The 12,140-nt window shown below is 40.3% G+C and overlaps 1 protein-coding gene across 3 annotated transcripts in view; it reads left to right on the top strand.

Moving 5' to 3' along the window:
• The window catches only part of VGlut (Vesicular glutamate transporter), a 511,784-nt gene extending 501,780 nt beyond the window's left edge, over window positions 1-10,004 (top strand). For all 3 annotated transcript variants that reach the window (XM_067154057.2, XM_067154059.2, XM_067154058.2), the window contains one exon: window positions 9,351-10,004. In XM_067154057.2, coding sequence (XP_067010158.1) covers window positions 9,351-9,512 — 162 coding nt within the window. In that variant the 3' untranslated portion in view covers window positions 9,513-10,004. The remainder of the gene's footprint in view (window positions 1-9,350) is intronic.
• The last annotated feature ends 2,136 nt before the right edge of the window (window positions 10,005-12,140 follow it).

Raw genomic sequence — 12,140 nt, 5'->3', positions numbered from 1 at the left:
ACAAAGTTCAGTATCTGTCGGCATTTTTGCTACACAGCAAGATTTTTGCCTGCACGTTGGTAGTAAAACCGGATGTGACTTAGCATACGAAGCACTTAAAATACTGTTCTATGCTGTACTAAGAATTATTGTAAAATATTTATCACATATATAATTTAGCGGTATAGAGGTTGAGATAATACTTTAATTTTGAGGAGGGGTAATGGCCTACCGAGCGACTGCTGCTCAGCCCCGACCCGCTGGTCTTAGATACAACGCCCTACGAAGGAACAGTATTATATTTGTAAAGTCTAGAATGCTCTTTCATTTCGTGGCATACAGTGGCGAAGAGCCATGGCCTACCGAGCGACCGCTGCTTACAGGCAGGGTATACTCAAGCTGAAAATCCTTTTTACAGTAGGCAGAGAATACTGTACGTGCTCGCAAGATAAGATGCTCAACGACATGTAGGAAGTGGTCTTAAGATAAGAGCGCCCCTTTTAGTCGTCACTTACGATAGACAGAAAGTACTTCTAAGATAATAAGTTACCTCCTACAACAGGCAGGGGGATACACATATTCAGAGCGTCCCTTTCAATCGTCACTTGCACATTACTCCCTAGGCCGTCAGGGTCCGAGTTCGATTTGTGACTATTATCCTGCTATCCCTTTCAGTCGTCTTTTACAGCAGGGAGAGAATACTGTAGGTGCTCGCAAGATAAGATGCTCAAGGAAATGCCCATTTTAGTCGTCACTTACGATAGACAGGGGATAGTCATGTTGAGAATATAAGAGCTCATAGATGCTCTATTTCTACTTACAATAATAATAAGAGCACCCGTTTTCGTCGTCATTTACGACAGGCAGGTGGATACCAATGTTGAGAATCCCTTTTAGTCGTCTTTTACAGCAGACAGAGAATACTGTAGGTGTTTACAACGACAGGCAGGAAGTGCTCTCAATATAAGAGCTCATAGAAGCTCTATTTCTACTTACAATAATAATAATAATAATAATAATAATAATAATAATAATAATAATAATAATAATAATAATAATGGCATTATGTTTCCTTCTCTACACGGTTTTCGAAGGCGTTGTGGTGCTGGAATTTTTTACACGGTAAAAAGCAATAATCACTGCCACTATCACTCTGCATCGTAAAAACTTAGAAAATAAAATTACACACACACACACACACACACACACACGCAGACACAAGTGCTGCTAGGATAAGGGGTCATAGATGCACACGGTTTTCGAAGGCGTTGAGGTGTTAGAATTTTTTTTTTCACGGTAAAATCAATAATCACCACCACTATCACACTGCATAGTACAAACTTAGATAATAAAATTACACGCATGCATACGCATTTATTAGCTTACCTGAGATTAACAGTACTTACATATGAAAGGAAAATTAATCATGTTTTAATCAATTTGCAATTAGTGAATAAGAACAGAAAGAGTTCTACATTTTACACACCGTACAATCGAAGTGAACATTTGCTCTTAGTGTGCTGGCCGCTGGGTGTTAAATTTCTGTAGACGCAGCATTGCTTACTGTGTGTACGCGTGCACTGATTGTCCAATGTGTCTCTCTAACATACAGAGGAATATTGTAAAATTTAATTAGATAAAATATTGATCTAGCGAGTTAAGATTATTGTCTAGTAGGCCTAAATAACAAAATTCTGTTACCACAACGTTATCCGGCTACAACTTATCATATTCGATCGTGACATATTCATAAAGGTATTTTTCTACTTTGACGGCCTAGGGGCGATTGCGCAAGATGGTGGCTATATCCATCTTCCTTGTGCTACCGGCTGAGACCGTTAGAAGACAGACCCTCCGATGAAAGTGGGGATGGCTTATCACCTTGGTGAGTAAACAGCTTTGTAGTCTTTAGTTTAGTAGGTCTCCAGGTTTCAAATCCATAGCAGGTTAATAGTCACAAATCGAACTCGGACCCTAACGGCCTAGGGAGTAATGCTTAAGATGGCTATGTGCAACTTCGTTGTGCTGCCGGGCTGAAACCCTCCGATGAGAGGAGGCTGGGCCATCACCTTGGTGAATGAACAGCGTTGCGGTCTTCACTCTCCGCGGTTCAAATCCATAGCGGGATAATAGTCACAAATCGAACTCGAACCCTGACGGCCTAGGGAGTAATGCAGGAGATAGCGGCTATATCCATCCTCCTTGTGCTGCAGAAACAGATTCCAAGTCGAGAAGGGCATTTTGCTATAAAACTATGGTCCTTAGACTCCTTCAAGATGGCGACGGGAAGGTGTCATGTCGAAAAGGACATCTCGACTTAAAACTATGTTCTCTAAGATGGTGTCGAGAAGGACAGCTTGCCTTAAAACTATAGCCCCCTCTAAGATGGTGTCGAGAAGAGCAGCTTGCCATAAAACTATGCCCTCTAAGATAATGGTATGTCGAGAAGGGCAGTTTGCCTTAAACTATGCCCTATAGGATGGTGGTATGTCGAGAAGGGTAGCTTGCTTTAAAACTATGTTTTCTAAGAAGGGCAGCTAAAGATGGTGGTATGTCGAGAAGGGGAGCTTGCCTTAAAACTATGTTCTCTAAGATGGTGGTATGTCGAGATTTTTTTTTGCTAGGGGCTTTACGTTGTACCGACACAGATAGGTCTTATGGCGACGATGGGATGGGAAAGGCCTAGGAGTTGGAAGGAAGCGGCCGTGGCCTTAATTAAGGTACAGCCCCAGCATTTGCCTGGTGTGAAAATGGGAAACCACGGAAAACCATCCTCAGGGCTGCCGATAGTGGGATTCGAACCTACTATCTCCCGGATGCAAGCTCACAGCCGCGCGCCTCTACGCGCACGGCCAACTCGTATGGTATGTCGAGATTGGCAGCTCGGGAAGGGTTACGACGAGAAGGGCAGCTTGTATGAAAACTATAACGGGAAGAGTCTTGTCGTGAATGGCAGCTTACCTTAAACTGTAGTCCTTAGCCCCCTCCAAGATGGTGTCATGTCAAGAAGGGCAGCTGTGCAGCTGTCATCTTGACATCTGTCAAAATAGCACGTGGATTTCAAATCCCACGCCCCTATGTGCATAAGGTGGTAGCAATTGAGTTTTGGCCCCGTCAAGATGGCAGCACTGAGGTTAGCTATGTTCTGTTGTCCTTAAAAGTGAGGATAGGGTCCTTCAAGAGAGCACGTGGATTTTAAATTTCGCGCTAATACGTGAATAACGTGACAGCAATGAGGTTTAGTCCCGTCCAGATGGCAGCACTGAGGTTAGTTATGTTCTGTTGTCCTCAAAAGTGAGGTTAGGACCCGTTTGCCAACTGTCAAAAAGCACGTGGATTTTAAATTCCGCGCCACTACGTGCATAAGGTGGCAGCAATGAGATTTAACGCCATCAAGATGGCAACAGTGAGGTTAGCGATGAACTTTTGTCCTCAAAAGTGAGGTTACTGTCCGTTAAGATGACAGCTGTCACCTTGACGGCTGTCAAAAATCACGTGGCCAAGCTCGTGGCTTTGTTTACAAACACTGGGACGGCATGGTCATGTGGTCATGACGCCATGGGGTCAATGACCCCGAAGATCAATGAACTCGGGTGCTGACTCGGTAGAAAAAATGCTGACGCCATGGTCCAGAACTGTCACAGCTCTACTACTGACCTCATCTCAACGAGCTAGAATAACATAGAGGGGCTGTATACCTGACATCAGCGCTCCCTGCTTGAAGCAAGTTGATAAGGGGCAGCCATGTTAACGGTTGTCAAAACAAAGCGAATTGGCGCGAGAGCATATGTTGAGGTGACAGGGAGATCGTGCATGCCAATTTAATTCCCTAAGTTTTAAGAAGTGAAAACATAGATTCTCGCTTTCAAGAATGCCAGCCGTAAGCTCAGCGTATGGTTGTACTAATCGGAGTAATAAAACCCAGGATATATCGTACTTTAAGTAAGTATTACTGAATTATAGCCGAGATTCCTTCTTGTAATTTCTGTTTGTAATTAAATCCATTTTATTGTTTACTTAGAGAAAGTACGGATAGCCACGGTAATTATTTGTCGAATTTTGTTTCAGATTTCATTTAAAGAACAAGGAATTAACCGAACAATGCGTTGTGAGAGCGAAGAGAGATAAATGGTATCCCACTCAATTCAGTTGCTTATGTATGCTCTGTACATTTCCAGCCCTATTTAATTTTCATTCACATTTACAAATAAAGGAAATGGAGCGCCCACCACCAAGAAAACGTAACCACAAAAACTCACTTATTTCGTTCAAACGTACACCAAGTATGATAAATACAGCATTTTACTGCTATTTCTGAAATGTATACAGCCTTTATTGTAGATGTCTGTTGCCTTGGTTTTTAAAACTATGCCACACTTCATAATGGACAACTTTCAAGCTTACCTTTCAGCTAGTAATCCCAGTATGATATGGTAATGGGAGAAACATGATATCCCCCCCTATATTATAATAAATAATTACACTAAACGATTATTGTCGTAAAGTATTCATGGGCCGCCTCTGTGGTGCACTGGTTAGCGTGAGCAGCTGCCACCCCTGAAAGCCCGGGTTCGATTCCCAGCTCCGCCACGAAATTTGAAAAGGGGCACGAGGGCTGTAACGGGATTCTATCAGCCTGGGGAGGTCAACTGAGTAGAAGTGGGTTCGACTCCCACCTCAGCCATCCTCGAAGTGATTTTCCGTGGTTTCCCACTTCTCCTCCAGGCAAATACCGGGATGATACCTAACTTAAGGCCATGGCCGCTTCCTTCTCCCCCCCCCCCCACAAGGCCCCTGTTCAGCATAGCAGGTGCAGCCCTCCCTCACAGTTGTATCCCCCGACCCAATGTCTCACGCTCCAGAACACTGTCCTTGAAGTGGTAGAGGTGGGATCCGTCGCTGAGTCCGTGGGGAAAACCAACCCGGGAGGGTAAACAGATTAAGAAAGGAACACGGTACTCATGAGGATGCAATAATTTTAAAAATATGAACAGAATGAGGTTGTAACCTATTGCAGGTTCCTATGATTTTAAGGTTTCCTGTCATAAATATTTATGTCCATCGTTTTTATTCTAATTTACGCTTAACCACAACAGCAAAGCAGGGTAACTCTCTTGTTCCGATTTCAAGGCCTATTCGTATGTCACTGTGCGATGATTTCGAACTACCCTACAATCAACTGATCGTGATGTTGGCCTCGTGCCGCAATATGATGAAGTGGCGGTGTTCGCTTTCATGCTTCAAGCTTTCGGTAACGGTCTTTAGTTCTCCCCCAGCGATTCTAAAATGCGCATTTTCTACACTTTTCGTCATTTAAAGGCCATGTCCCCTTGCTTGTGTGACCACAGGAAACATGGCGGACGTTCGTTCTATTAGGTTCACCCAGGCAGCGCTTCCGCCTCTCTATGCTATTCTAGGTCGTTGCCTCATCTACTGCAGCAATTACATCGACTACATCTTGGGGTCCGGAGGCCGACACTCTACCATTGATACACAGAGGCAGCTTTCACAGGCCTAGGTGGATCTGTATTTAACAGACAGTAATCTGAGATGCGAGTATTGTCCGATAATATAACTAGAATAATTAGGAATGAGCTCGCGGCTGATAAATTTGTGAGGTGAAATAGAAATCTCCTCAAATAATGACCATCTAACTTTTACCTTATAGATCCACCTTTTACACTCTGTGGCTATGCGATGTGACTTCGATTCAAGAGGATGTCGGTAATATTGATGAGATACAGATACATAGGCCGTACGCATGTACTGAGGTGATCAGGGAATGTAGAAGTCTGATGTGCCTTTCCAAGAAGCCCCACCAAAGCTCTACAGGGTTGGTATCAGGTGAGTTCAGAGGTCGGTCAATACACTGGCGGACAGAACTATGTTTCTTAAACCAGTCCTACACATGACTTGGCTCTTGGTACGACATATTGTATTTTAGCGTCTTCGTCATTTGGAAAAAAGAGCAATCTGGTGGAATATACACAATCAGGAAAGTAGTCAAGACAGTGAGTTCAGTCATACTTTCATCCAAATGCAGCAAGAGTCAAAGTTCTAGCGAATTAAACATGTATACCACATAACTGTTGAAGCCAAAGGTTTTTGACGTCATTGCTGAACATCCTTCCCCAGTCTGGTACAGTTCATCTTATGCCAGACAGGTAGGTACGGTCCTCAATGAAACATGTAGATTGATTACAGGTTGCTTAAAGCTTACTCCGACAGATAAGCTCTATTGCCTGGCTGGAATAGCACCACCCTGTGTACGTAGAGAAGAGCTTCCTGGGGACATCTGAGATGCTTACTGCCTCACCAGAGAAGGCAAGGCTGGAGCTGTGGAAGAAGAGGACCCCTCACATTCATGGATGGATGCCAGCAACTGAGCAGTTACCACCTGGACATAATGAAAGCTGGCTTGTGTGGAAGGCCGTGAACAGGCGACGATCAGGAGTGGGAAGACCCAGGGATAACTTGAAGAAATCGGGGTTCAGCACAAGTGATACAACTTGTGAATGTGGACAAGAACAAACCACGAGCCACAAGCTTCAGTGCCCTCTGTGCACAACATCTTGCACAGGAGATGATCTACAAGCCAGAGTGCATTGGACATTGCAAAATACTGGGCATGTGAAATATGATCTCACACGTTATGTTTTGTGTACTCCAAAATGACATGTACTTTAGCTGTAAATCTGTAGCCTATATTTTCGATTCGAGTATAATAATAATTAATGAAATTGAGTAAAAATAATTAAGCAAAACAACAGATTAACTTCCTTCAAATTCTCAAATGAACTTTTCAAACGATTACTCACTATATAATAAATCATCGAAAAATAACAAATTTAAATATTTTATACATCAAGTAATAAAACTAGATTTTTAAAAAGTATTCGAATTTAAACCTTTTCGGGCATGCAATACATTGACCACTAGACGTTGCTTTATGTGACCAAAAAGCACGATTTGTTCTGGGAGATTTCCGGTGAAAGAATGAAAATGCTACAAACTTTTGTCTAAGAAGACTTGAAGAGTAAGGAGACGAGCTGCTCGACTAGGCGGGATGTTCAGAGTTGTCAGTGAAGAGATGCAGTGGAAATGTTCTAGTAAACGAATAAGCTTGAGTGGAGTTTTTGAAAGTAGGAAAGATCATAATATGGAGGTGAAATTATAAATCTCTGTGGTGTAGTGGTTAGTGTGATTAGCTGCCACCCCCGGAGGCCCGGGTTCGATTCTCGGCCCTGCCACGAAATTTGAAAAGTGGCACGAGGGCTGGAACGGGGTCCACTCAGCCTCGGGAGGTCAAATGAGTAGAGGTGGGTTCGATTCCCACCTCAGCCATCCTGGAAGTGGTTTACTGTGGTTTCGCACTTCTCCTCCAGTCAAATGCCGGGATGGTACCTAACTTAAGGGCCACGGCCGCTTCCTTCCCTCTTACTTGTCTATCCCTTCCAATCTTCCCATCCCCCCGCAAGGCACCTGTTCAGCATAGCAGATGAGACCGCGTGGGCGGGGTACTGCTCATTCTCCCCAGTTGTATCCCCCGACCCAGAGTCTGAAGCTCCAGGACACTGCCGTTGAGGCGGTATAGGTGGGATCCCTTGCTGATTCCGAGGGAAAAACCAACCCTGGAGCGTAAACAGATTAAAAAGAAGAAGAATAATTAAGGTGCAGCACCTAAAATTCCTAGCTCTTGTAAATAAACATGTTTATTAGCCTAGACAGATACTGGTATAATAATGAATACGATAGGAAACTCAGCTATAAGTAGTGCAGATAAAAGTAATTGGGCTTGATTACAGTTATCTGAGAAATATTTTACTCAATTACGATTACAAATTACTTTTTCAAAAAATAATTAGATTACAGAGTGCTAGGGAAATCACTGATTTCTTTTTTCACATCGGGGCTGGAACTGTACAAAAGTGTGCAAGTAAAATATACTTTCCCGGCAGAGCCTGGAATTTTAACCATCATTTCTTAATTCCGCTGGCACGGGGGCTGGGTGTATTGTTGTCTTCATGATCATTTCATCCTTATCACGACGCGCAGATCGCCAACGGGAGTCAAATCAAAAGACCTGCATCTGGCGAGCCGAACTTGTCTTCGGACACTCCCGGCACTGAAAGCCATACGTCTTTCATTTCACTGGGCGGCGCTAGAATATGATACCTTGGAACTTTCGAAATTCATTTAAAATAATTTGCAATTTACTTGGAAAGTAAATTAATTGGTTCAAAAATTCTCATCGCTAATCTTCGACATCTTTATATTTAGTGAAAAGACGCCCTATTTGGAAAATACCTAACTTTAAGAACATCGTTGGTATGTCTTTGAAAGTACTGGAGAGATAAGAAAGTACCTCATCCAGAACTGGTGAAACTACTGGTACTACCGTAGTACAGTAGAACTAAAAAGTTATTTTAATCATAATTTATTTTTCCACATTTCTCCTTTCGTGTAATGCATATCAATTACTAGAATGTAAATTACAAGTAAAATTACAAGAAAAAATTACATTTTGTAGAAAGTAACGATTACTAGTAAAAATTACTAAGAATGTAATCGTTACAAGTAATAATTCGATTATTTTTACTCAATTACTTCCAAACTCTGGAGGTAATTATACATTTTTATTAGCCTAGATAGATATTGGTATAATAATTAATACGATAGGAAACTTAGCTATAAATAATGAGAGTCTGCTAATTTTAGCTGTCTTTACATACACTTAAAAAATGTTTGTTGGTCTTGATGTAAGCACAAATGTAAATGACAATAAGCACATTCGATTAATGATTCATTTGTGCAGTTACGGTTTGAGCATATTAAATATTCAGTGTGCCAGATAACATTGTCAGGGGAATCCAAGGCATCACATTCATCTGGAAATGCAGCTTTTATTTCTAGGCATGCTTAATCATGTTATTAAATACGGGGCACCGAACTCATTGCGAATAAGCGCATGAAGGCTGATGGTAGCGGTAAGGCTCTGAAGTCGAGTGAAAATCGCTCACAATAATGTTTGACGAAAAATCTATGCATCCAAAGGTTGAACAAGAAAATTTGTTATCTATATGTGTTTATGGGGAATTACGGACATATTTTGTTGAGGGAATGAAAATGAACGAGACAGTTTGGGCTATCTGGTGATTCATTTATGCCTATTTACAAAGGTGAGATAAATCCCCATCACGCACTTCGCGACTGTTCCTTGTAGAAGTACATATTATTATAACTAGAACAAAGAAAATTGTTAACTTCCTCTCTTCTTCGATATGAACGACTGTTGTATGACACTTTGCTTATTCTACCTTGAGATTATAGCCTTGTTATTATTGATGTTCTGATACTTTGTTTTGTTGCAGGAAGGGACACAGGGGCAACAAACGCAGCCCAACTACGGTTCGGTGAATCAGACTATGACTGGACAACCTCCACCCCCCTTCACGAACCACGTGGAACCAGTACAACCTGAAACAAAAGACGCCTATTATAACTATGATACAGTACAAGAAAATGCGTATTGATCGTCGTAGAAGAAAAAATAAACTGTGTTGTTGCGTATGAAAAGACAGTTATGTTCTAATAAACGTTATTATCTTTTTTTTTTTTAATTTTGGCAATGTTACGATCATTCACGGTCTGCATCGATGGTATCTGCATAATGAGAAGATACAGGTAGCAGCCAAGTATGTTTGAGATGTATGAATATTGAAGAAATACTCTATTGCAATATGTAAATTTGTATGAATACAAGGGGTAGATGTATAGTAAATTTGGAATTTCCTTAGAGTACTGCCCATTAAATTATAGTTATTTCCTAGTCCACATGTTTAATAATTGTTGATAACATGAGTATTAATTTTATTGAGAAATGTATTTGAAATGTTAAAGTTTTAACTTTGAAAGTAGAGGCAATTGTTAGTTTGGAATTCCTCTGTATGTTAAATTTCATGAAATACTGCGGTTGAGTGTAGTTTATAATTTAACGTGTATTCGTCAAGTGTAAAAATAAACTGTGAACAATATCACGGTGTAATTATTAGTCTGAAGTCCTCCTTCCAACAGAACTACTGAACCCCATAATCCATATCCGCAATTGTGCCGCCGCGATGTTTAATAGATAAATAGCCTTACCTAAATAAAGAATAATTTATGGGTAAGTCGAAAATATTAAGAAATTCTGCTTCAGCTAAACAACAGTAAGCAGATGATAACCATCCTAGGTGGGAGTCTGCAACTGAGGCACGTTTAAAATAGGCGCCGTCATTAACAGGTTGCAGAACAAAACAGAGTAAGAACACATGACAGTCGCAAAGCGCGGAAGCAGCGCAGCCAACATGAAGCAATGTGACAGGTAGTAATTCTTGTAGACTGGTATGAAAGCTACTAAACTTCGTATATAAAAATGCCGAAGTTACTCGTTAGGGCATTTTCATTATACAATTTCAACATAATACGCTAATGAGTTCAATAATTGTGTCGAATGTAGGACATGCCAAAGTAGTTCTTGCTGCTGTTGGCTAATCTGTATTCGTAATATGATGCGTTAAATTTAAAAGTACGTTGGGAGGTTCTATTGATTTTCGAATGTATAACCTGTGAAGTAGTTTTGCACTGCTTTTCTGCTTCGCATTAATGAGGTAAGATAAACCACTAATGTATAAGTAAATATTTTTCATATTCAAAGTTGAAATATTGAGTTCGTTGTTGAATTTAGTCCCACATATTGACTGATGCTTGGTTAAAGGGCAAAGCTGCAAGGTCGAACATATTATACATCTACCCCGCCTTATCATTGTCAATTAAGTGAAATGTACTAAGATACACCATAGATAAAGAGCACTGTTGCTCACGAGGTGTAAAATTACAAATATATAGACAAATATACCGTTATTAAGTGAATGTTTGGAATTAGTGTGTGCCAATGTATTCTTCTAAACAACCCTTGCTTTGAGGATCATACGATGGTATTTTAAGCTGTATAATTTCAACAGATTTAGCATGTGTTGTCTTTCATTATCAAATCCTCATAGTGTAGTTATTTTGATGAATAATGTGTATATCCACTGGCTCCAAACATTGACAGTCAGAGTATAAGTAGTTCAGCATGCGTAAGTCAATAAAGGCTAAAGAATCTTTCTGTTTATTAGATGGAAAACGTTGTTGTTACTTGGCATTGGTATGCCTAATATGCATGCAATATTTCTTCTCTATCATACTTTCTAATTCCTCGTGTGAAGTATATTTTGTTTATGGTAAAGGAATTAAAGAATGTCAGCAGTATAAGTTATCTGAAGAATGAATGCTTCATTGTTAAATTGTTTGAAGCATTATTGTATATAAGCCTATATACTGTGCGCAAAACTGAAATAGGCTAGTTTGATTTTTAGTAGTACTGGTAGCCTAATGTAATTTTTATTTTCCTTAAGCATCAGTATACGAACTTCTTTATCCACTTTCATCTATTAATGGTTCTTCTGGAAAATACTAAATGATTTAAATATACCTTCTGAGCAAGAATAGGCTACTTAAAATTCCAGAGTATTCATAGCTTGGGCCTATAAAAGTTTGCCGTCCTTCAACTCAACTCCTGCTGTCAGGGTTTGAGGATTAGTTTTTGGTTCATTCCATATCATTTCAAATAAATCAAGACACTTTTTCCAGCACACCATCCGAGATTTGAAGTATATTCGTCCTGGATATAAATATCAATAAAATAATACCAATGATAAAATATTATGCCAATAAAATATTAGTTCACCAGGCTGAGTGGCTCAGATGGTTGAGGTGCTGGCCTTCTGACCCCAACTTGGCAGGTTCGATCCTGGCTCAGTCCAGTGGTATTTGAAAGTAGTCATATAAGTCAGGCTCATGTTGGTAGATTTATTGGCACATAAAGGAACTCCTGCGGGACTAAATTCTGGCAATGGCGTCTCCTAAAACCGTAAAAGTAGCTAGTGGGACGTAAAGCCAATAACATTATTATTATTATTGTTATTATTAAAATATTCAGTGATTTCAATAGGTCCTCCTATATCATGCAAGAAAGTTTATTTAATTTTTCAATTTGAAATCAATTATTTCTTATAATTTTCAATAATTCCCTACTTATGTTCAACAGGATCATGAAATCATACAACAACAGTTGTATT

This window comes from Anabrus simplex, chromosome 9 (genome assembly GCF_040414725.1).
Source record: "Anabrus simplex isolate iqAnaSimp1 chromosome 9, ASM4041472v1, whole genome shotgun sequence".
NCBI classification, from domain to species: domain Eukaryota; kingdom Metazoa; phylum Arthropoda; class Insecta; order Orthoptera; family Tettigoniidae; genus Anabrus; species Anabrus simplex.
Note: the sequence above shows the minus strand (reverse complement) of the source record. Positions and strands in the feature narration are given on the sequence as shown.